At 48.8% G+C, this 24,955-nt stretch overlaps 1 protein-coding gene across 1 annotated transcript in view; it reads left to right on the top strand.

Moving 5' to 3' along the window:
* nes (lysophosphatidylcholine acyltransferase 3 protein nessy) overlaps window positions 1-24,955 on the top strand; it is a 179,714-nt gene that overhangs the window by 42,313 nt on the left and 112,446 nt on the right. The window contains exon 5 of the mRNA XM_037420032.2: window positions 13,667-13,704. Coding sequence (XP_037275929.2) covers window positions 13,667-13,704 — 38 coding nt within the window. The remainder of the gene's footprint in view (window positions 1-13,666; window positions 13,705-24,955) is intronic.

Raw genomic sequence — 24,955 nt, 5'->3', positions numbered from 1 at the left:
GGTCTGTCAAGTCGGGCGTTTCAACCGGATAACGTGACAAACAGTCTGCGTCTGTGTGGAGGCGTCCCGACTTGTAGTGGACCACGAATGAGTATTCTTGCAGACGAAGCGCCCAGCGACCAAGACGTCCAGATGGGTCCTTTAGCGATGACAGCCAGCAAAGAGCGTGATGGTCCGTAACAACGGAAAAAGTTCGGCCGTACAGGTAAGGCCTGAATTTCGCCACGGCCCACACTAAAGCTAGGCATTCACGCTCAGTGATGGAGAACTTCCGTTCGGCAGGTGAAAGAAGACGACTGGCGTAAGCAATCACACGGTCCTTCCCGTGCTGTCGTTGGCCAAGGACCGCTCCAATTCCATGGCCACTGGCATCGGTCCGAAGCTCTGTAGGTGATGCTGGGTCGAAATGGGCCAGTATTGGTGGCGTAGTCAGCAGATGGATAAGAGCCGAAAAGGCGTCCGCTTGCTCTATACCCCATGCGAAGGGAACGTCCTTCTTTAAGAGATCAGTAAGCGGTCGAGCTATGTCGGCGAAGTTGCGGACAAATCGACGAAAATAGGAACATAGCCCTACAAAACTTCGGACGTCCTTGGTTGAGCGTGGTTCAGTAAATTGTTGTACTGCTCGCACCTTTTCGGGATCTGGTTGAACACCATCGGCACTGACAAGGTGGCCGAGTATGGTGATTTGGCGACGTCCGAAATGGCATTTTGCAGAATTGAGCTGGAGAGCAGCTCTTCGAAAAACATCCAGAACGGCTGACAGACGTGTTATATGGCTGTCAAAGGTGGGTGAAAAGACGATGACATCGTCTAAATAACATAAGCAGATGGACCACTTATATCCTCGGAGAATGGAGTCCATCATGCGCTCGAAAGTTGCCGGCGCATTACACAGTCCAAACGGCATGACTTTGAACTGGTAGAGGCCGTCGGGCGTAACGAAAACGGTTTTTTCACGATCCATGGGGTCGACGGAAATTTGCCAATAGCCGAATCGAAGGTCGATAGACGAAAAGTATTGGGCACCATGGAGGCAATCGAGGGCGTCATCAATCCGAGGCAAAGGGTAGACATCTTTGTGGGTCACTTTGTTTAAATGGCGATAGTCCACGCAAAAGCGCCAGCTGCCATCTTTCTTCTCAACGAGCACGACTGGGGAGGCCCAGGGGCTGGATGAGGGTTCTATTACGTCTTTAGTAATCATTTTATCCACTTCATTTTGAATTACTTGGCGTTCCTTGTGAGATACGCGATATGGACGCCGCCGTATAGGACTGGCATTACCAGTGTTGATCCGGTGAGTCACTGCAGTTGTTTGGCTGAGAGGGCGGTGGTCAAAGTCGAAAACGTCTCTATATGATGTTAGCAGACTACGGAGGCTGGCAGCTTGCACTGCAGTGAGGTCGGGAGCAATCATCTTGTTAATGTCATCTGCAGGCAGAGTGTAATTGCGGCCAAGACAGGGGGATGTAGTATCGGTGTCCAAACCAGTAACGTTGCAGCTGTCAAGTGGAGATAGGGTGGCCAAAGACATGTCTTGCGGAATAACTTGAGTCAAGAGACTCACGTTGAGTAGTGGTATAACCACTGTATTATTAGCGACAGCGACAACAGTGTGAGCAAGGGCGACGTCTCGGGCCATCAGTACGTCGACTATAGGAGTGACGAGGTAGTCACCGTCGGGGACATGACGTGAGCACGACAAAGTGACATATGTAGCAGCTTGCGGAGGCAAGCGAACGTGGTGACGAGAGCGTAAACGGGGAGAACAGTCTGCTGGAAAATCGGCAAACTGCGGCAGTTCAAGCTGAAGCGCACCAGTGGCACAATCAATGAGCGCAGAATGACGTGACAGGAAGTCCAAACCAAGTATTAGATCATGAGGACACATTTCAATGACGGCAAACTGAACTAATGTAGGATGACCGGCAATGGACACACGGGCCGTGCACATCCCTTGAACATCAGGGGTCCTCCCATCAGCGACACGAAGTTTGTGGGAAGCGGCAGGCGTGAGCACTTTATGTAGGCGTCGGCGAAGGTTCGCGCTCATTACAGAAATGTGCGCTCCAGTATCTATAAGGGCAGAAATAGGCACACCGTCAACGGCAACGTCTAACAAATTTTGTCTCGTCGGAAGCGTCAAGAGAGGATTTGTGGAGGGAGTCGAAGATGCAGCGTCACCTCCGGGCGCTGCACCGTTTAGTTTTCCGGGTAGGCAGGAGCGGGGTTGAATGGAGATGACGGCCTGCGAGTCTGCGGTGAGCGAGACGACTGGCGACGTCCTGGAGGCGAACGCGACTGATGACCATGCGGTGACGGAGATCGGCTGTTGAACCTTCTGTAGTTGTTTTGCGGAGAAGGCTGCACGGCAGACGCGAAGCGGGTGCTGTCCTGTCGGTAGTGAGGTTGAGATGAAGTCCGAGGTGGCGAGGACCAGCGGTAATTGCAGTAACGGACGACATGACCGATACGGTGGCAATGAAAACAAATTGGTCGATTGTCGACGGTTCTCCACGCCGCAGGGTCGCGAGATCGGGCCGTGAACTGCTGCTCGCGATAGGACGAGGGTGGATGCCATGAAGCTCGCTGCGGGCTGGGCAAAGCGCACACCGAGGGAATACCTATGCTGGCGAGTTCTTGGCGGACGATAGCTTGAACCATGTTAGCAGTGAGTGGGGTGGTGTCACTTGCAGCGGTGTGAGCCGGAGCAGGGGCGATGGCTTCAAGTTCGCGCCGTACAATTCGGGTCACCTGATCCGATGAATCTAGAGGTGGTGGCTGTGTTCTTGCACGGTCTTCGCAAGATGATGTTGCAGCCGTATTCGGAAGGCGGGTGAACACGCTGTTAATCCGCCGGCTCTTCGCTTGCTCAAAGCGCCGACATTCTTTTATAATGGCGTCCACTGTAGAAAAATTTTTGCAGATGAGGAGGTTGAATGCGTCATCCGCAATCCCCTTAAGAATATGCCCGACCTTGTCAGCCTCCGGCATATCGGCATTGGCTTTGCGACACAACGACAACACATCTTCTATATAGGAGACGTAAAACTCGGTCGAGGTCTGCGCCCGAGACGCGAGCATTTTGTTCGCGGCTATTTTTCTTCCAATCGGCTTTCCGAACAGGTCTAGCATTTTCTCCCTGCACACTGCCCAACTCACAAGTTCTGTTTCATGGTTCTCATACCACGATTTGGCGGTTCCCCTAAGATAGAATAACAGGTTTGCCAGCATAAGAGTCGGGCCCCATCGGTATCGAGTACTCACACGTTCGTACTCTGCCAGCCAATCTTCAACGTCAACTTCATCTGGATCGCCGGAACCGCTGAACGTGCCAGGATCCCGCGGGGGTTCGAGCACAAAAGTTGTGGTCGCAGAAGGAGATGTAGTTACCGCATCATCTCCGGCCGCAGGAACACCAGGAGCAGATGCAGACGCCGTACTCTCCGTCATCGTTGTGGAATGACCCTTCAAACGTCGGCCGCTGCGAAGTTCCGTTGCGAGGCGGTTGCCCAGCACTTCCACCAAATGTGACGGGGCAAGGTCTTGGCTTACAGGACAGCGTCCACCGAGAATCGGCAGCAGAACAAGATGTCCGAGTTGCCTCTCGAGCAAGCGCCTAACGCACAGGCGTCTTCTTCATCTTCGCTAAGTGCCACGCTTGCTCCTGTCGATGATGCACCGTAACAATATGTAGAAAGCACGATAACGTGCTCGTGTCATAAAGCCGTTAACTGTTTTAAATTTACGGACGACGTATCCAAGCCGATATCTGTAGTAAGCACAATAACGAGCTCGCATCATAAAGCCGTTAAATGTGCTTGCTAATTTATGGACGAGGTAGCCAATGCGATATCTGTACAAAGCACGATAACGAGCTAGTGTCATAAAGCCATTAAAAGTTTTATATTTACAGCCGAGGTAGCAAAGCCTATATATGTAAGAAGGACGGCAACGAGCTCGCGTCATAAAGCCAATAAATGTTTTAAATTCACAGCCAAGGTGTGCAATGCGATATGAAGAATGACAACGAGCTCGCGTCAGCAAGCCGATAAGTGTGTTAAATTTACAGCCGTGGTAGCCAATGGGATATCTGTCGCAATGATAATAACGAGCCCACATCATAAAGTCGTTAATGGTATAGAGTTATGGTAGCGAATACGATATCTGTAGCAAGGGCGATAACTAGCTCGCCTCATAAAGCTGTTGAATGTTTGAAACTTATGGACGAGGTAGCCAATGCAATATCTGTAGGAAGAATGGCAACGAGATCATGTCATAAAGCCATTTTACGGACGAGGTAGCCAGTGTGATATCTGCAGCAAGGATGATAACGAGCTCGCATCATTAAGAAGTTAAGTGTTTCAAATTTACGGATAATGTAGCCAATCGGATATCTGTAGCAAGGATGATAACAAGGCTGCTTCATAAGCCGTTTTACGGATGATGAAGCCAATGCAATATCTATAGCAAGGACGATATAGAGCTCACGTCTTAAAACCGTTAAATGTTTGAAATTTAGGAACGACGTAGCCAATGCGATATCTGTAGCGTGTATGATGATGACGACGCTTTTCCCGACAGAAAACTGTTAAGAGCAGTTGATAAAGACGGGATCACACTGGCCATGTTGCGCTGCATGCAGCCAGTCATGCTAGCGACGCTAATCCGTCAATGCTGGTGCAAAGGATTATCCGTCTCCCTTCTCCCTTACTCGACAAACCCATGCAGCGTGCTGCGGTCTTTTTTACTTTTCTTCTTGTGGTGTCGCGGGATAGAATTCCAGTTGCGGCGGCTGCATTGTCGATGGAGACAAAAATGCAGCCACCGCAGCTCACCTCCATCGAAAATGCTGTAGGCTCGTGTGCTCATATTTGAATACACGGTAAAGAACCCCAGGTAGTCGAACTTTCCGGAGCCTTCTACTACGGCGTCTCTCATAATCATATGGTCGTTTTGGGACGTTAATCGCCACGTATAAATGAAGCCTTTGGTGTCAAAGAATTGTCCCAACAAGGACAATTCTTTGCCACCAAAGGTGCACTTGTGGTTGACCTTAAGTCCAGCAGCCTTGATGCTGGGGAGAACAGTGGCTAAATTCATCAAGTGCTCTTTTTCGGTCGTCTGTGTACACAAAATATCGTCTGTGTAAAGCGGAACTCCTGAACATCTCTTGATAACCCTCGACATCAGCTGCAGGAAGGCTGCAGGGTCAGATGTCGGCCTAAAGTATATGCACTTGAAACGAGACAGGCCATCGTGAGTCATAAATGCAGTCATGTCTCGGCTCTTTTGGGAGCCTCAGGAATCGGTGGTAGGTGAACACAAGATCCAACTTAGAGAAGATTGTTGCACTGACGAGGCTGTTCAAAAGCGCTTCTGTGTGAAGAAGCAGAAAGCCATCGGCGATGACAGCTTTGTTAGGTTCCTTGAGGTCAACACAAGAGTCGAATGCCACTGTCATTTTTCCTTACTACAACGATAGGGGACACCCACTCAGAGGCATTAATGCCCTGGATGACATCCAGTTCTTCAAATTTACGGAGCTCCTCTAAATCTCGAGGTCAGAGTGTCAGTGAAAGACGCTGTAGTTTTGATATCACAGGAAGCATCTCGAGTCGAGTCTTGATGCGATGAACGAAGCTCTTGGCAAGCCAAAGGCCTGCGCCGAAGAGAGAGCCGAACTCACTGAACAGGGTCTTCGGAAGGTGGTTGGCTGTCCAAACTTGGCAAGAGCCTGAGAGCTGAGCAGTTTCTAGTATCGCTGGCATGGTATCGTTTTGAAGTAATGCAGGGATGAACATTCAGTGTGCAGGTCCAAAACTCTGATGGCATCAATTACGAGGATAGATGTATTTTGTGCCACAACATAGAACAGGAGATAAGCTGAGCATCTTTTGAATGTGACTTTCGTGAAAACACAACCACGTACGGGAATGCAGCGCTTGGAGTAAACGAGCAGCTTCACTCACAAAGTGTGAAGAAGCAACTCATTATCAAAATTTTGCTTGAAAGTGTTTACTTCGAGGATGAAAACAGATGATGTCGAGTCAACAAGAAACTTCCAAGACTTGCCGGTGATGAAGACGTTGACGAAAATGCCGGCTCGTGCAGGACTGGCCGAGGTAAGGACGTCTAACCTTTCAGCATCACTGGACAAATCCTGGCAGTTGACTTCTTGAACATAAGCACTGGAATCACACTGTCGCCTGTTGCCAACTAAGTGGAAGTGCCCAATGGGACCGCAGTGAAAACAGCACTGACCTTGTGCAGGACAGGAGGCAACGAAGCACAGTGTTTGCGGTAACCACAGCGATAATAGTACGGAGATGCACTGTTTGAGCTGCTGAAGCGCTCAGGCGATACGGTCATTGTGGAACGGTGTCTTGAGTACGTGACAAAATATGCAAAATATGAAGAAGAGGACGATGAAAAGACGCATGTTTGATTTGAATAGCACCTGTTAAGTTTGAACAGAAATTAGAAAAGAGGAAGACGAAGTAGAGAAAAAAGGGGCACGAGCGACGAAGTGGCTGGGACAGACGGAGGCGCGTGACCCTAGCGGCGATCGGGGCACGAGCAGCGACGAGCTGGCATTGTCGACCTGAGCTTTGCAAGAGAAGGATGCAATGCCAGCAAACGCACTGGGGACGGGAGCGTCAGGACACGTCTCTGCAACCTGAGATGTGGGCATCCCTAGAAGAAGACGGAGACCTCGACACGCTTCGAGGGAGGCTACTTGGGATGCAGCCGCCGCGCACATCAAACGCTGACGTTCCTGGTGCAGTCCCCCTTCGAAACAAGCCACCGAAGACAGTCCCTCGGCGGCCACGTCACCGTACAGCACCGGGTATCGCCAGTGGCCGCTAGGCCCAACCATCGAGACATTACCACATCGCCGACATCAGGCGACGACGACGACGGGCGACCAAGTCTGCAGTGGCAAGGAACGGCGATCTTCATCGAAACCGTCGAGGACCCTGATAGTGACGCAGGGTGACCGATCCCAGACATTGACGAGCCCGAATCGGCTTGGTCAAGTAAGATCAGCGCGAATCTTGAGCATGACTATGAGACTAGTGTCACGTAAGAGTGAGGGTAGCCGGAAGACAGGAGACCGGGAGGCTCATAGAAATAGAAGGAGATCCGTTTATTTGGCGGACTTGCGCCCACTTAAGGAAATTAGACACATCGGCTTAGCGGGTGGCGAACAGCGTGTTCGACGGCCGTCGAGGAACAGGATGTCCCACTGGATTGCAAGGCGCGTTTACCATCCGAGATACTGTCGTCGTAGCATCTGGGGCTATCTCGTAACCAACGAATTGTCGACGTGTGGGCCACAATCTTCGCAGATGAATCGCTGTGCATCCTGGACCATGATAAGGCCGCGTGCCGGCGGTATGGGCATGCGCAACACTATCCGCAATACGCTTCGCGGCATTGCTCCCCTCCTCAGCGTAAGCATCGACCCAATGCTTTGTTTAAAATAAAACCAAAACAAAAGGACAGCCTGTGCGAAGGTAAATGGCAAATAGGCACGAATCACGCACACATAAACAAAACAAGAGATGCAAACAGGGAGCGTCCTTTAGCGCGCATGATAGGGCTTCAAACGGGCGACGTGTACCACTTCTTGTCGTGCGCGGCGTCGTTGGGATGAGCTAGCCCCATCAGGGACCACTTCATAGTCCACTTCACCCATTTGACGGATGACTTTGTATGGGCCGAAATAATGGCGCATGAGTTTTTCGCTTAATCCGCGGCGGTGAACGGGCGTCCAAACCCAGACTCTGTCACCTGGCCTGTATGTTAAATCGCGTCTCCGCAGGTTGTAGCGTCTTGCGTCGTTTCGCTGTTGGTCTTTTATGCGCAGACGAGCAAGCTGCCGGGCTTCTTCTGTGCGCTGAAGGTAGGCGGCCACGTCTAGGTTGTTTTCATTGGTGACATTAGGCAGCATGACGTCTAGGGTAGTAACGGCTTCCCTCCCATGGACGAGATTAAATGGTGTCATTTTAGTGGTCTCTTGCACCGCGGTGTTGTAGGCGAAGACCACGTAAGGCAAAATTAAGTCCCAGGTCTTGTGTTCTGTGTCCACGTACATAGCGAGCATATCGGCAATGGTCTTGTTCAAGCGTTCCGTGAGACCGTTTGTCTGTGGATGGTACGTAGTTGTTCTTCGGGGATCTGTATGGCTGAAATGTAAGATTGCCTGAGTAAGATCAGCCGTAAACGGCGTTTCCCTGTTATTAGTACCTCAGGTGCGCCATGACGGAGGAGAATGGATTCGACAAAAAATTTGGCAACTTCTACAGCTGTGCCGTTCGGAAGGGCCTTAGCTTCAGCGTATCAGGTAAGGTAATCAGTGGCCACTATGATCTACTTGTTACCGGATGTTGACGTGGGGAAAGGTCCAAGCAGGTCCATGCCGATCTGTTGGAATGGTCTCGACGGGGGTTCAATTGGCTTGAGAAATTCAGCTGGTTTTGTTGGAGGTCTCTTCCGGCACTGACATTCACGGCAACTCTTGACGTACCGCGCAACATCTGAGGAGAGGCGGGGTCAGTAGTATCGCTCTTGAATTCTGTGGAGTGTGTCTGTAAAACCGAGGTGGCCTGCAGTGGGTTCGTCTTGTAACGCTTGTAAAATTTCTTCTCTGAGGCTGCTTGGGACGACAAGAAGGTAAGCTGCCTATTCGGAGCGAAGTTCTTTTTAACGACCACCCCGTTTTGCACACAGAAGAAGGATATCCCACGCTTGAACAGTGCAGGCGGTATGGAGGCCTTTCCTTCGATGTAGTTGATCAACTGTTGTAGGATCGGGTCTGAGCGCTGCTGTAATGCAAAGGTGCTGCTGCTGATAGGCCCAAGAAGGGCATCGTCGTCTTCATGGCTTGTTGGTGCGCTGACAGGGGCTCTTGAGAGGCAGTCTGCGTCGGAGTGCTTACGACCAGACATGTAGACCACCTTCACGTCAAACTCTTGAAGCCGTAGGCTCCATCGAGCGAGGCGGCCAGAAGGGTCTTACAAACTGGCCAACCGGCACAATCCATGATGGTCCGTTACAACCTTGAAGGGTCTGCCATACAAGTATGGGCGGAATTTCGAGGTGGCCCATACTATCGCAAGACACTCCTTTTCAGACGTGGAATAGTTCACTTCCGCTTTCGACAGTGAGTGGCTTGCATACGCGATGACACGCTCGCAGCCCTTGTGCTTCTGAACGAGAATAGCACCTAAGCCGATGCTGCTGGCATCTGTATGTATCTCAGTTTCGGCATTTTCATCAAAGTGACCCAGCACAGGCGGCGACTGTAAACGTTGTTGAAGTTCTTTGAATGACTCACGTTGCGCAGCTTTCCATTTGAAAGGGGTGTCCGACTTGGTGAGCTGCGTCAAAGGGTCAGCAATGTGTGAGAAGTTCTTGACGAACCACCGGTAATAGGCGCATAGTCCTAAGAATCAGCGCACTGCTCTCTTATCTTGCGGCTGAGGAAACTGTGCGATAGCGGCTGTCTTCTCAGGCTCTGGTCTTACGCCATCTTTGCTTATAGTATGGCCAAGGAACTGTAGTTCTTCATAGGCAAAATGGCATTTTTCTTGCTTCAGTGTCAGCCCTGATGACTTAATTGCGTCCAGTACCGTCCGGAGCCTTTTCAAGTGGTCGCTAAAGTTGGAGGCGAAGACAACCACATCGTCCAGGTATACGAGACATATTTGCCACTTGAGGCCGGCCAGTACTGTGTCCATTAGACGCTGGAAGGTTGCTGGAGCAGAACAAAGTCCAAATGGCATCACTTTGAACTCATACAATCCATCTGGCGTGATGAAGGCGGTCTTTTCTCGGTCTCTTTCATTAACCTGAATTTGCCAATACCCTGTCTTTAGATCAATGGACGAGAAGTACCTTGCATCACTAAGACGATCTAGGGTATCGTCGATCCTTGGTAAAGGGTACACGTCCTTCTTGGTTACACTATTCAACCGTCGGTAATCGACGCAAAACCGAAAACTTCCGTCTTTCTTTTTGACAAGGACGACTGGTGCTGTCCATGGGCTTTTCGATGGCTGAATTACATCGTCGTGTAACATTTCCTCAAGTTGCTCTCGGATGGCCTGACGTTCACGTGCCGACACACGATAAGGGCTTTGATGGAGAAGGCGGATGTCTTCTTGTGTTATGATTCGATGCTTTGCCAGAGGAGTTGGTCGGATCTGTGAAGAAGTGGCGAAACAGTCGTCATAACGTCGAAGAAGGTTCTGGAGCAGGTGCTGCTTGCATTGAGGCAAGGAAGGGTTAATGTCGAAAGACAGCTGCGAGTTGTGGGTCTGTGGGGTGATGGTCGCTGGATTCGAAAGGGCGAGGGTGTTGCTGACTTCCGCGATTTCATCGAGAAAGGCAATGGTCGTGCCTTTGGCCAAGTGACGGTGTTCTTGGCTGAAATTTGTTAGCAGCACTGGGCCCTGTCCATTCCGGAAGTCCGCAATGCCTCTTGCGATTGCGATATCACGGCCAAGCAAAAGCTGTATGTTATCTTCGACGACGCCATGGGCATTTTCGGCAGTACCAGTGGTTACGGTGATTAGGGTGGTCGATCGGGGTGGGACGCTCACGTCATTCTCCAGCACACGGAGGGCTGCGCGATTATGTGTTGCCGAGTATGAATTTATGGCTTCATCCGAGGAAAGTTTGATGAATCTGGACGCCAGGTCAATAACCGCGTAATGTTGAGTCAAGAAGTCCATGCCGAGAATGACGTCACGGGAGCACTGTGGGAGCACCAAGAAAGTCGCAAGGTATGTGTGACCATCGAATGTCACCCTTGCAGTACATCGCCCCGATGGGGTGAGGAGGTGGCCTCCCGCTGTGCGGATCTGCGGGCCGTCCCAAGCCGTCTTGACCTTCTTCATTTGTGCTGTCAATGGCCCGCTGATGACCGAGTAGTCAGCCCCTGTGTCAATCAAGGCAGTTACCGGGTGGCCGTCGATAGATACTTCAAAATCAGTGGCACGTGGGCTGGAGTTGCGCGTTGGTTTTGGGTTCGGGTCACGGCTTCGTCTTGTTGCTTTGTTTTGCTTCGTCTCGCGGCTTGGGTTGTTGTGCGTTGTCGTCGTAGATGATGTGCTGTCATCATATATGGTCATCGGTGGAGGGTCTTCAGCTTTTCCTCTTGAAGCTACCTCAACTCCAAAGGTTGCTGGTTTTAGTTTCCCCTGCGGGGGCTTGGGGACCTTCTGCGTTAGTTGTTGCTGCGGTTCGGTGACGTGAAGCGTGGGGATGGCGATGATGGAGAACGGCTGGACAAGTACTCTGTATGGCGCAAGTAGTCTTGATTGCCGGAGGTCGTTGTCCAGCGCATGGCCGTGGTGCCCGAGATGAGAAGCCATGCAGTCCCATCTGCCTGTAGGGGCAGTGTCGAAGAATGTGGCCGGCCTCACCGCAGTGAAAGCATAGGGGACGGTCGTCGGGAGTTCTCCAGGTGTCGCATTTTCTTGGGTTCGGGTGTCTCTCGTATGTAGGGTGGGTGGGCAATTTCTTAGCCTCATAAGTCCCAGTCGTGGTAGTACTCGTGCGGGGGAAGGGCGTTTTGGAAACATGGGGTGGATTGCAGTGTGAAAAAAATACGCTGACTTTCAGTTCCCAAATTATGTAGCAGAAGGGCTTTGCATAGCTCGGGCGTAAAGTCAGATGCTCTGGAAGCCAAAAGAAAGGTTTCAAACATGCGAAACCATTGGGCCATTACACTGGTGGGCGGCCCTGCATGGGCGAAAATGGTGGTAGTGGGGCAACGCCATAGAAGCTCATGACAGGGCGTGGCTACAGGTGAGGTAATGCCTTCATTAAATCTCGTCGTCAATGTGGTGTCATGGCCTGGGGTCACAAAGAAAAAAGTGGACAAGCTTCCATAACAGAACAAAACGAATGACGTTTTATTAGATGCGAAGCAGCTCTTTGACTAGCCTCTGTAACTGTCTTCGTGCCAATGCACTGTACCGCGTTCTTCCCGCCGCAGTTGTTGAAACGATGCCATGTAGGTCAAGTCGCAGCTGCGCGTTGACGTCACTCTCTCTCTCACCTGTGGCAGCTGCGGGCTCCTTTCTACACACCTAGGTGGTGCTTCTCCTCCGCCCACTTGCAATACACTTCTCTCTCGCTTCACCCTCTCCACCGCCCGCAACGTTCGACCGCACGTCGGGCGGAAACTCTTTTGGCTCGTTTATCTGCGATAAAACTTAACACGAAACCCAATCCGCCTCCCGTGTCTTTGCATTTCAAAGAAATGTGTACAAGAGTAAAGGCTACTCCCAGTTTTGTTTCAATCCGTTTTTCCAGCACCTGCGTTGATGCCTGTTTCAGCTGAGTCAACGGCGTGCTCACTGCTGCTTCATCGCATTTCATCATGGTTCCCTTCAGGGAGATGGTCCATAATTATTTTGAGGTTTTTTTTGCTTTCTAAAGGATCTGTAGGACCTGGGGAGCCACCACACATATTCGAAATGCCTTGATAGCAGCCTTGGAGTCATAAACTGCGTCATGTACACCGTCCGTCAATACAAGAGGACCGGCAGCCTGCTCAGCAACCCTGGAGCGAGAAGTGCGGATGGTAGCGCAGTTGATTACTTTAGAATCACATTCAGCGACCACTGAAGAGAAGGTTTTTTTTGTTTTTAAGCGTACGAAGTAGCATCTAAAAAGCAGGTTTGTTCCATGTCTAAGCGGGTTCTGGCGAGCAGAGCTTTACCCCTTTCTCATCTTTTGTTGAACTGTTGAAGCACTTGTGCTGTTCACCATGGTAACACCAAGTGGTTCTTTTTTCATGAATTAGTACCTCTGAGATGCGACCGCGTGAGTGAAGCCCAGTTTGACGAAAACAGAACTGTTGAACCACTTTGTTCCCCATGGTAACGCCAAGTGGTCCTTTCTTCTATGAATCAAAGAGAAACAGATAAACAGCACTTTATTATTTGTTCTAGTGTGTGGAAGGTTCTTTTTTTTTTACTACAGCTAGTTTGATTACTAGTGAATATTTGTACTTGGGAAGTCGAGGATCATTCCAAAGTATCCCACTCTTGGCACATATATGTTGTACATTTGCCTCACTTCTTCGATTAGCAGAGCACTGCTATTGATAAAATTGATGTTTTAGACATTTTCAAACATTGATCTTTCACACTGACAGAAAATTGTTATTTGTTTGGACTGTCCCTTTAACAAGTTATTTTATTTGTGGTGCAACTCGGATGTGGAGGAAGAAAAAAAAATGTAACAGAAAAAGGTAACAGGCCCCTTATTTTATCACGTGCGAAGGAAGAAAGATGCTTGCATCAGTGTCGCTTGAATCTTCTTGTACAAGAGTGAATGCCCGGTTAAGATAGCACTGCAATAGGTCTTCTTATTGTGCTATGTGATAATTGCTTGTGCTGCTATTTTTGCACAAATCTGGAAACCAATTTGGGTGATGTGCAGAAAATAAACTAGTTGAAAGTCTAGCGCCCTATTCGGTCTTCTCTTGTTTCGTTTTATCCTCCTTGTTTGAGTTACGCCACAAATGTTTTGTAAATCTATGTATATTGCACCTTGCAGGAAAGTATAGCATTGTATGTGGGAAATGCATGAAGTATGTACTTCAGTGTCTCAGAAATGTGTTGCTTTTTTGTGCTTGCAGGCCTGGTGTTTGACGTCTATGACGGCAAAAAGAACCTTGTAAGTGTGGCACATGGCCAGCTTCCCAGTTTTGCATGACCTTATTTGTTACGTTAGCATTGCATAGAGCAGGTTTGTGGTACAGCTGTATCACTTCTGCCATTGTTCTATCTTTAAAACTTTCTATAGTTTTGCTTCATCTTCAATTTCGTATGAAACCTATACATAATTTGAACATTCTAGAGGAAAGCAAAGGCTACAAAAGTAAGCGGTACATCTGACCACACTGTACTAACTTTGGTGGGGGTATATATACTGTATTCCCTTGTTGGCAGGCATGCCCTGATTTGATGGATACATATAGTCCTGGCAGTGCTAGGAGTGTTGTGAAGTGCCCAAACCGGTGAATTACGATCTGCTGTGTACACAGCGTGCCACCTTCACAAGACAGGGTCATCTCCTATTTGCTTTTATGCCTGCCCATCAGTGCAGGTAATGCAGTTCCATGACTGAATGCGAGTTGGCAGTGCTAACACAGATTGGAAGGACAAAATGCACTACTGTGGCATTTTCTGTAGCGTAAGTTCGTTCATTTTTTGTGCACTGCTTCAGTTAGTACGCTACATCTATGTGCCAATAACGTGGTCACGAACGTAGCACTGCTGCTGCAAATTGCCCCTACACCCCCCTTCCCCGCAAAAAAAAAAAAAAGGGATTAAAGAATAGGAACGGCACATTGATGTGATTTGTCGTCATGGAGCTTTATTTTTCTTCTGCTACAAAGCACATGTGCATTGCGTGTCGGAATTAAAAGGAAAAAAAAAAACATCTTTACAAATGAGACTGGCAGCATACTTATTGCCATCACTTGGAACGGAAGTTCGTGGAGCTGTCCTGACACAGGCTTTTGTGAAATGCTGATGCTGTTCTAGTCCTTCAGGGCAAAAGTAGAGAGGGGAAGAACTTCATGAACATTATCTCCAACCCCTCGAGACAGCTACGCACTGCACACTCAAGTAATTCATGCTCTCGCAACTCATTCATGCTCGTGCAACACAAACATATTTGTTTGAAATGGTCAACACAGTTCTTAAAATTTAAGTGATGGTGTTTTAAAGGGGCATGCAACATGTTTTGATCAGAAAGCGCTACCTATCTGTAGTGGAGGCTCCTGAGAGCACATGGGTGAAACATTGTTACGTGATACACAACCTGAAATTCACAATAAATGATGAAAGCCACTTTGCGCTAATCTGACCTGCTGCGCTACGCTGCGGATAAACGGCAATTTACGTGATAATTGTCTATTGGAAGTGCAAACTACCAAACCTAGCTGATTATTGTTGTCGACTGAGCAACACTGGCTGCACAAAGGTTGTGACCGCATCCATATCCAGTGTAGTTTGATCACTCTGTAGTTTGGTTTATTCGTGGGACCTGCTTGTGCTGGTCTTATCGCTGTAATTGCCGTGGTTTCCCTGCAAAAGTGGTGGCAGCAACATGAGTAACTGTGAATTATCCAGTAATACAGTGAAATCTCGATAATTTGTACTAGCTGGGAATGCGGCATGATCATGCACTAAACGGCAGTGTGTGAGCAAGTACAAATGTGCATCTCTTGATATGCGCCATCACCACCAATAAACAAATACAGTACTGCAGCAGATGCTGCCCAAAGTACCCACCAGGAAGTCTTTTAGTTTTTTTTTGTGTGGAAGGAATAAGGAATAAAGAGCGTTGCGCAGAGACTACTCGACTTGCGTGAGCATTTACAAGGGCAAAAATGGGCTACCATACACGCGGAGTGGTACATTTGCAGCAATGCACCTGATGAGGGAAATGGAGTAAAGTGGTCATGAAAACAAGAGGTAAACATTGCTTATCTCTTGTTTTCTATCTGTCAACTTAAGGTTTAATGATGGGAACACACATACATTTTTGTGCATGGTAAGTCTGGTAAGCTCATCAGTACTAATTGCTTAGTGAAAACCATTAAAATTTTCATTACCAGGAATAGTTTTGATTGACGATGATGTTCAACCTTAGACAGCTGCTCCTAAACTCACTCTCCTTTCTTCACAATACATCTTTCGGTGCTCTGAACCTGCTTCAAAACTCCCCTTTTACTGCACCAAAGCTGCTCCAAAACAGCATTCTTTCTGCTTCCTGAGCTGCTTCAAAACACTGTAGTCCACTTCTACTAAAAATTGCTTTCTTTTTTCTCAGCAAATGATGGAAGACATTCTAAAATCACTCGTAGAAGACCATCTATCAGCCATTGACTGATTTGAACAAGGTGAGCTCGGTCGTTATAGGGATCGCCGCGGGAGGTCGTGACTTGTCCACGCATGCGTTCGAGATCACTCTGAAAAAGCTGCGTATTCGAAGAAAAAAGTGCTCAAGGTTACGAGGCGCGCGTGATGAGTTTCCTTTGCTCCTTTCATTCCTCCCTGTTTAGCATCTAGCGCTTTCCTCGGGATGAGAGAAGTGAGAATGCGATTGCAGCATGTGATAAATCTTTGTAACTCTGCTCTGATTCTTAAAATTTTTGTGCCGTTGAGTTCGTGAGGCAATGAGCTTTTTTGCTGAGTCCATTTCATGGTTATTTGAAAAAGTGTTTCAGAGCCCCTTTAATGGCAGGAGTCATGGCAACTGGACACATGTTTTTCTACCACAGGGGCTAGCTAGCAGCGTGGCTAGCGATCGCTCATTGCAGTCTTTCACCTCTCTCTCGGTCAAGCCGCATGTCCACTAACTTCATTACAATCACTGCCAGGCAATAAGGGAGCCACCCTGGCGACCTTATTGCAAAGGCATACCGGGGGATTGTAGTACTTGTTGAGTCTGGAAACTTGCAGGATTTCTTGTTCGCGGTGATGCTTGTCTGTCGACATGTTGAGTTACTCCATGAGGTAATTGACTGCAGACGTTTGTTGCACTACCGGGTAAGGGCCGCAATACTCTGAAGATGTCTTGAGGGAGAATCCTGCAGGAGTACGTGGAATCCAAAACCTTACCAGTGGGCCAAAATCGAAGTATGTTGCAGTAGTCAATTCTTGATGGCAATGTTTCTGACAACTTTGGTCGTGCAGTGTGAATGAATAAGCAAGCTGGGGACATTCTTCATATCATATCTTGGTTTTAGAACATAAAGCCCAACATATTATTGACATTCTTTTGCATATCTCGGTTTTGTAACTTAAGGGGGGACACGGGTTTCGGAGACCAAAGAAATCGCAAAAAAACTAGTTTTTTCATTGAGTTTTTGAAATCTACAGCTACTAGTACACTTATATCATGAATTTCATGCCTATAATATTGTTACGGAGCTCGCAAACACACGGAAGAGAGGAATGAGCGTATTTCCTATATTTACATGCCAAAGTGACGCTTCAGAGCTGCCAGTCTCTCGCGCGGCGAGTCCACTTCTTTTTCATCGAACTGTTGTCCACGACGGTAGAGCCATGCCCACTGCCTCGTAATATCACCCCCGGCGAACAAAGCGCCGTCACGGCGCCCCTAAGTCAATCAGGACTGGCAGTATAGTAGGGCTTTAGGCGCGACACATGAACAACATCAGTAGATGGTGTAGCAGAGGATGAGTGCGGTTGAACGGGAGTGATGAGGTAGTCGACGTCGGTGACCTTGCGGAGAACTTTGTAGGGTCCTGTGTATCGTGGGAGGAGCTTCTCGCACAAACCTTCACGTCGATACGGCGTCCAGAGTAGGACAAGAGAGTCATCAGGGTAGTCAACGTCGCGGTGCGAGTCATCGTAGCGGACTTTTTGTGCGGCCTGAGAAGCACTGAGCCGAGTGTGCGCGATTTGGCGAGCGACGCGGGCTCGAGAAGCAGCGTCCTGCGCATACACCGTTGGTTGGATAGTAGCAAAAGGAAGGAGTGTGTCGAATGGCAACGCAGGGTTGCAGCCGTACAAAAGAAAGAATGGAGAGTAGCCGGCGGTGTCATGTCTTGACGAATTATATGCAAATGTAACGTAGGGGAGCATTGCGTCCCAGTCACGGTGGTCAGCAGAGACGTACATAGACAACATGTCTGTAAGAGTTCGGTTGAGACGCTCCGTGAGACCGTTAGTCTGGGGATGGTAGGCAGTAGTAAGGTGATGTTCGGTAGAGCAGCTCCGGAGGATTTCGTCGATAACTTTTGCGAGGAAGCAGCGGCCCCGATCCGTCAAAAGCTGGCGCGGAGCTCCATGCCGCAGAATGACGTCATTTAGGAGAAAGTCTGCGACGTCTGTAGCGCAGCTAGTTGGCAATGCACGAGTTATCGCGTATCTGGTCGCATAGTCGGTTGCGACAGCGATCCACTTGTTGCCTGACACGGACGTCGGGCAGAGGCCGGCGGTAGTTGTCGGCGATCGGCTCAGGAGGTTGGAAACGACGGTAGCTATCGGTGCGGCGAGCAGTGTTATACTGGTTTCGGGACGAAGACCAATGGTTGTGGCAATACCGTGCGACGTGACCTATGCGGCGGCAGTTAAAGCAGATCGGCCGATCATCCGCAGTTCTCCATTCGGCCGGATTGCGAGAGCGTGGATAAGACCTTTCTTGGGGTGGTGACCTGGGGCGAGGCGGCGACCTTGAACGGAAGCCAATTGGTCGAGACTGAGCAACGGCGCAGACATCGAAGCCCAAATTGCTCAGTTCTTCCCGCACAATCGACTGTACCAAGCAAACCTGAGGTACTTGCAAATCGACGTGGCCGTTGGCGGGAAGAGTAGGTGTAATTGCTTCGATTTCCCGCCGGACAATTCGCGTAATTTCAGACGCTGGTGAAGACTGCCGATGGGAGGACAGTCCATCTTCGCAGGAGGACGTCGCTGCGGTGTTCGGCAGTCGAGTAAATGATCTTGAAATCCGCCTGCTTTTGGCCAGTTCAAAACGCCGGCATTCCTCAATAATTTCGTCGACGGTCGCACAGTTCCGGCACATTAGCAGGTTGAACGCGTCGTCCGCTATGCCCTTGAGGACGTGGCCAACCTTGTCAGACTCCGACATGTCGTTGTCAACTTTACGACATAGAGCCAGCACGTCCTGTATATATGAGATATACGGCTCTGTGGACGTCTGAGCACGTATAGACAACTCCTTCTTTGCAGCCGCCTTTCGACCGATGGGCTTCCCAAATAAGTCGCGAAGCTTTTCCTTGAAGGTGTCCCAACTGCCGATCTCCTCCTCATGGTTCTCGTACCAGACTTTGGCCGTGCCTTTCAGGTAAAACAGCACATTGGCCAGCATAAGAGTCGGATCATACCGGTTGAGAGCACTGGTGCGTTCGTAGTCGGCTATCCAGTCGTCGACATCAACTTGGTCCGTACCGCAGAACGTTCCAGGATGCTTCGGATGCGTCAGCACGTACGTGGGTGGGGGTGGGGCCAGTGGAGGCGTTGCCGTGGATGGTGCGGGCGTCGCCGAAGCCGATGGAGAGGTGGCCGTGGGATCAGTCCCGTGTTCCATCACGGAAACTCCGATTTGACGACCACTGCGGAGCTCCGTTGTATGGCGCTTCGTTACCCAGCACCTCCACCAATTTGTTACGGAGCTCGCAAACACACGGAAGAGAGGAATGAGCGTATTTCCTATATTTACATGCCAAAGTGACGCTTCAGAGCTGCCAGTCTCTCGCGCGGCGAGTCCACTTCTTTTTCATCGAACTGTTGTCCACGACGGTAGAGCCATGCCCACTGCCTCGTAATAATATCATTATTTTAGCCGCTAAGACCCTTTATACGGCGCTTTCTAGCTAAATCTGAGCCGAAATCTACGTTGAAATCGCACATTTTCCGTGACGCACCCCTGCCCTTTCATGTGTGCCAGCGCGGCCCGCTTGGTCTCATTTGAGAGAGCCGTCTTTCATCTTCGAATTCCTGCCAGAATGGGTCCAATTCAATCATTGGCAGCTTGTGAAATGAGCATCAAAAAGAAGTATCGGAGCGCCTTCCTATTCGCTATTTCGCGCACGTGACTTGAGCTTGCCTCCCTATTGGTGGAGGCTCCTGGCTTCGTCTGCTCCGGGTATTGAGGCGCGCGTCCATGCGCGCTATTTTCCCTCAGTGTCAGTGGAAAAGTTTCAGGATGTCAAATCCTGAGCGCAAATTCCGCACGCGGCACAAGTTTGATGCGAAAAAAGGTGCGAAGGACGCCAGTAGCGAATTTCAAAAAGTGCTCCGTGATACAGCGAAACCCCCTAAGACGCTACACTCTCCGCGTCCCATGGCGAAGTCGTCGACGCTACCACGGAAGGCCTAGCTACTGCATTAGTTGTCACGGAGCCTGTGCAAAGTCCAGCCGTGGAGCCTTCGAGCAGCGGTCGCGTGCGTCTAGATGCTATCTATCGGCAGCAATCTGACTTGAAAAAAGAGTGAGCTAAAGCCGAAGGTAAGTTATCTGAGTTGTCGTCCGCTGCAGCGACGGAGTGGAAACGGGCATTTGGGGTTGTTGGTGCCGACGAAGCAGCTCGGCCGCCTGATGGAACCACGTTCACAATTATAGATTTGGACTCAGTGAACAGCGCTTTGTTGGCATTTGCAAAGTGCAAGGCATTCAACGGAGTACTGCAGATTGTTCACGACGACCGGGAATTCGGACTCGCCGTGAAGTTGCGTTTTGTGTGTTCGACCTGTGGGGAGACTGCGTTGTTGCAAAGCTCGCCGCGCGTACGTAGCGATGAATGCATGAAACCTTTCGCTGTGAACGTTTTGGCCGCGCATGCCATGCAGGCAACGGGGAACAGACAGACCGCGCTGAATGATGTGTTCTCGTTGATGGGCATCAGCCGTCGGGGTCTTCACAAAAAAAGTGGCAACACTACGTGAAGACAAAGCTGGCACCTGCGGCCGATCATGCTGCACGCAATTTGACGAGCGACTGCACACGGTCGGTTCGCGAACTTTACGCGAACCTAATATAGGCCACATGGGAAACATCGCGGTGTTGTTTGATGGGTCATGGATGACTCCCGGTCATTCGCCGCATGTCAGTCTCGGCACCGTCATAGAATTTTTCAGCGGGCTGGTGCTTGACTTCATTGTTTTGAGCAACCTTTGCGCTGGATGCGAGTCTGGCCCAAAGGGAGGTGACCCTTCTTATGCAGCGTGGAACATCACCAGTGTTAGAAAAACAGTGACAAGAAGGCTGGGGAAATCGAGATTAACGCTGTCCTCATCTTCTTCTGGAGGTCACTTGAGCGGCACAAGCTGCGCTACATCACGGTGCTTTGCGACAGGCACAGCCGCAGTTATCTTGCGCTACAAGAAGATATGGTTTATGGGTATATCCCAGTGGAGAAAGAGGACTGCGTCAATCATGTCTAAAAGCGTATAGGCACTGCTTTGCACAACATGATTGCAAAACACAAAGGCCCTGGCCTTGAGAGTCTTGGGGGGAAAGGGCCGCCTGACAGGAGACCTGATCTCCAAGCTCACCAATTTTTATGGGTGGGCTCTGAAGACACACAGTGGAGATGTTGATGCTATGCACACAGCAGTGATGACCACTTATCATCACATCACGTCCAATGATGATGTGGCAAACCACACTCTGTGCCCACCTGGTCCAAATTCCTGGTGCAAACAAGATGTGACAAAGGCCAAGGGAGAGCCCATTCCCAAACATCGTCGAAAGCTCCCTCCACATGTCTGCCAAGCCTTACTTCCCATTTATGAGCGCTTGTCAGACAGAAAGCTGCTGCAACGATGCCAGCGAGGGAAAACCCAAAATAACAACGAATGACTGTATTCAATGATCTGGGCACTGGCACCAAAGGAGCGACATGCTTCGCTATTCACGGTGGAGGCAGCTGTGGCAGAAGCAGTGCTCAAGTTCAATGCAGGCAATAAAAAGGCATCAGAAGACATTATGAAAGAGTTGAGCTTAAACCCCAGCTGGCAAAGCCTCAGCCGCATGGCTTAAAAGGATCGACGGCGCACGGCAGCATCAGTCAAGAAGCGACAAGCAACGGAGAACATGCACCAGTTCCTGAAAAAGCGCCACACAGGGACTCGTAGTCAAAAGGACTACATGCCCAATGCATACTGAGCATTTTCAAGTGCAGTTATGTAACTGAATGAGTTTTATTTCTTTTTCTCAGTTTTCTGAAAACATGCTTTTTGGTGACTCAACTAGTTTGTCGGGTTGATATCTTGCAATCTAGAATAGCTAGCCCAATCTGCGTTTTAGAAAGTGCTGAGAGCAGAATTTCCATTTTAAATTTAGAAGGTATTAAATTTCTGCCCCGCCGCGGTGGTCTAGTGGCTAAGGTACTCGGCTGCTGACCCGCAGGTCGCGGGTTCAAATCCCGGCTGTGGCGGCTGCATTTTCGATGGAGGCGGAAATGTCGTAGGCCCGTGTGCTCAGGTTTGGGTGCACGTTAAAGAACCCCAGTTGGTCGAAATTTCCAGAGCCCTACACTACGACGTCTCTCATAATCATATGGTGGTTTTGGGACGTTAAACCCCACAAATCAAATCATCAAGGTATTAAATTTCTCTGTATGTGATAGCCATGACATGACTCCTCAACTTTCATCATCTGCAGAATCACTAGTTTTTCTTTAATTTGAAATCTGCTTGCAGTATTGCGCTTGTAGCTAATTGCACTGTCTTGCTATGCAATAATATTTACTTTTTGATAAGCACTTTGTTTTCTATTGTCTCCGAAAACAATAGAGTGGCAGCGTTGTGTATCTTCTAAATTAACTGACCTACAATGAAAAGTTTCGCATATTTGAAATCAGCAGGAGAAACTACATAAGCATGTATATTTTCATCATGTTTGGTCCACAAATACAGAAAATATTTCCACACACCATGTCCCCCCTTAAAGCTCCATGTATTATTGACGTTCTTTTGCATGTGCGGTCGCTCATGAAATGGTTGTGAACTCGGAAGAGTCAGGACGGTAGCAAAATAGTTGTGTCCGTTGTGGAAGAAGGTTCATGTCCATAGAGAAGAAAAGTGAGAATCTGGTGTTGGTTTGCGTTGCCCTGTTAAAGGTATATGCGACAAAAAGTAGTACGCTTTCTCAATCGGTGTGGTCGAGCGTACATGGACAACATATCGCCCAGTGTGCGATTGAAACACTCTGTCATCGCATTAGTTTGGGAATGATACTATGCCATGGTCGTGTACTCTATGATGCAACACTCATTCAGCAAGGCTGTAATAGCGTTGCATAGAAAAACATGGCCGTGATCACTGAGTAGTGCCAAAGGTGCTCCATGCCTTAAGACGAGGTTTAGAAGTATGAAGCCAGCCACGTCTTTTGTGGCAGCAGAGATTAGCGCTGACGTTTCAGCACACCGCATCAGGTGGTTGATGGCCACTTTAACCCGCGATAGTGTTGTGTTGGTTTGATTGAAGGATTAGGCCTAAAATGCACATGAAATCATTGCGTGACACAGCTACATTGTTGACATGGAAGTGGATGACATGCCAGTGGGGGAGGAGACTTATTCTTACGGTGGTTGAGAGGTCGAAGCAGTAAGAGCTCAGACTTGCTCTCCGAGCATGTAAGCATGTGTAAAAATGGGTAACAATGGCTTTGGCCGCCTTTTGGAGGGTCCCCTCGATTTGACCGCATGAGCCGATAGTTGTCTTCAGCGTGATGTCGTTGACGTAGATAGTATGGTGGACACCTGGGATCTCATCAAGCAAAGAAGGAAGCATACAAATGGCAAGGTTAAATAGGAATGGAAACAAAATCTCTTCTCGAGGGATGCCTCTGTCTCCGAGTGTCAAGCGTTGAGAGGCGGAGCCGCTGGCTAAGGATAATTTGACGGTGCGGCTGTAAAGGAAGTCGCAGATGTATTTGTAAGTCTGTTCGCCTGAAATTATGGCAGTAAGGTTTGCAGGTGGTGGCCACGTGTTGCACCGAGTTGAAGGCCTTGTGGAGATCAAGACTGACTGCTGCGCAGGTAATCTCCTCTAAATAGGAGATTACCTGTGAGTGTATAATGTGTTCCAAAAGTTTACATATGGTACTAGTTAAAGATATGGGTCTGTAATTGAGCGGGGATGAGTGATCACCAGATTTAAATAGTGGCACTACTTTTGCTATTTGCCAGTCGTGAGGAATGGTGCCTGATGATAATGATAGAAAGAAATATTTTTCGTAATATATCATTCGTGAATTCCATTAGTTGAGTGTCACATGAAAAACGTTTTCTAAACCCATGTTGGTTCTGGTAAAAAAATTTGTTAGCTTCGAGGTACTGAGCGACGTTAGAGGCGACGACATGTTCTAGCAGTTTGCATGGGACACTAGTTATAGATATGGGGCGATAATTACTGACATCAGATTTGTTCCCGGATTTGAATACAGGTATAATTTTGCCAATTTTCCATTCGTGTGGTATCTCACCCGTTGATAATGATTGATTGAAGATGTGGGCGAGTATGATACTAGAAGACGTAATGGTCTGTTTAAGAATTTTAGTATTGATACAATCGACTCCTGCAGATGTTGATATTTCAAGATCTTTAATGAGTGCCAAAATTCCAGCTGTGCTGATGACTATGGTATCCATGTATCTGTAATCAACTTCTTCTGCTAATGGAATGCTGGAATGGTCTTCCTTAGTAAAAACACTCGTGAAATAATTATTGAGCAGGATGGCACAATCATTGGAGTCGACGTTTATCCTGTCATCTTTCACCAATGAAATGTCGTCAATGGCGTTAGTAGGGGAGATGCACTTCCAGAACTTTCTAGGGTTGTTTTTAATGAGTGATTGAAGGTCGCAGGAAATAAATTTGCGTTTAGCATTTCGAAGAGCACGACAGTAGGCCTTTTCCGCAGCTCCGTGTTTAGCACGAGACTGTGGTGTTCTCCTGAGCTTTGCCGCCTTGAAGAGCCGTTTTTTCTTATTTCTCATTGTGTGAAGTGATCTGTGGAACCATGGCTTAGATAAGGTTACTCTAAGCGAGATACGTGGTATGTGCGCATGATCTAACTCGGTTAGTTTATGTTGAAAAAGAGACCAATTTTCTGTGACTGAGCGAGAGAAGAATGACAAAACGAAATTTTCACAAAACGTTTCAAGGCCTTGGTTAATGGCTTCAAAGTTAGCTTTATTGTAGTTGAATATATGTTTTTCTACTACGTTACATGAGCATATAGGTGTCTCGAACGCAGTGGACAGAAGCAAGTGATCACTAAATCCAGAGTTATAAGATAATATTTTCAGGTTATTAGGAGCAGATATAAATATGAGATCTAATATGTTCTCTTCTTGTGTGGCTTGATTAACCAGCGGCGTGAGCGAGAAATTGAGGGTCAGGTTAATGAATTCGCG

Source organism: Rhipicephalus microplus, chromosome 3 (genome assembly GCF_043290135.1).
Source record: "Rhipicephalus microplus isolate Deutch F79 chromosome 3, USDA_Rmic, whole genome shotgun sequence".
Lineage (NCBI taxonomy): Eukaryota > Metazoa > Arthropoda > Arachnida > Ixodida > Ixodidae > Rhipicephalus > Rhipicephalus microplus.
The sequence above is the reverse complement of the archived record's forward strand: the minus strand, read 5'-3'. Positions and strand labels throughout refer to the sequence as shown.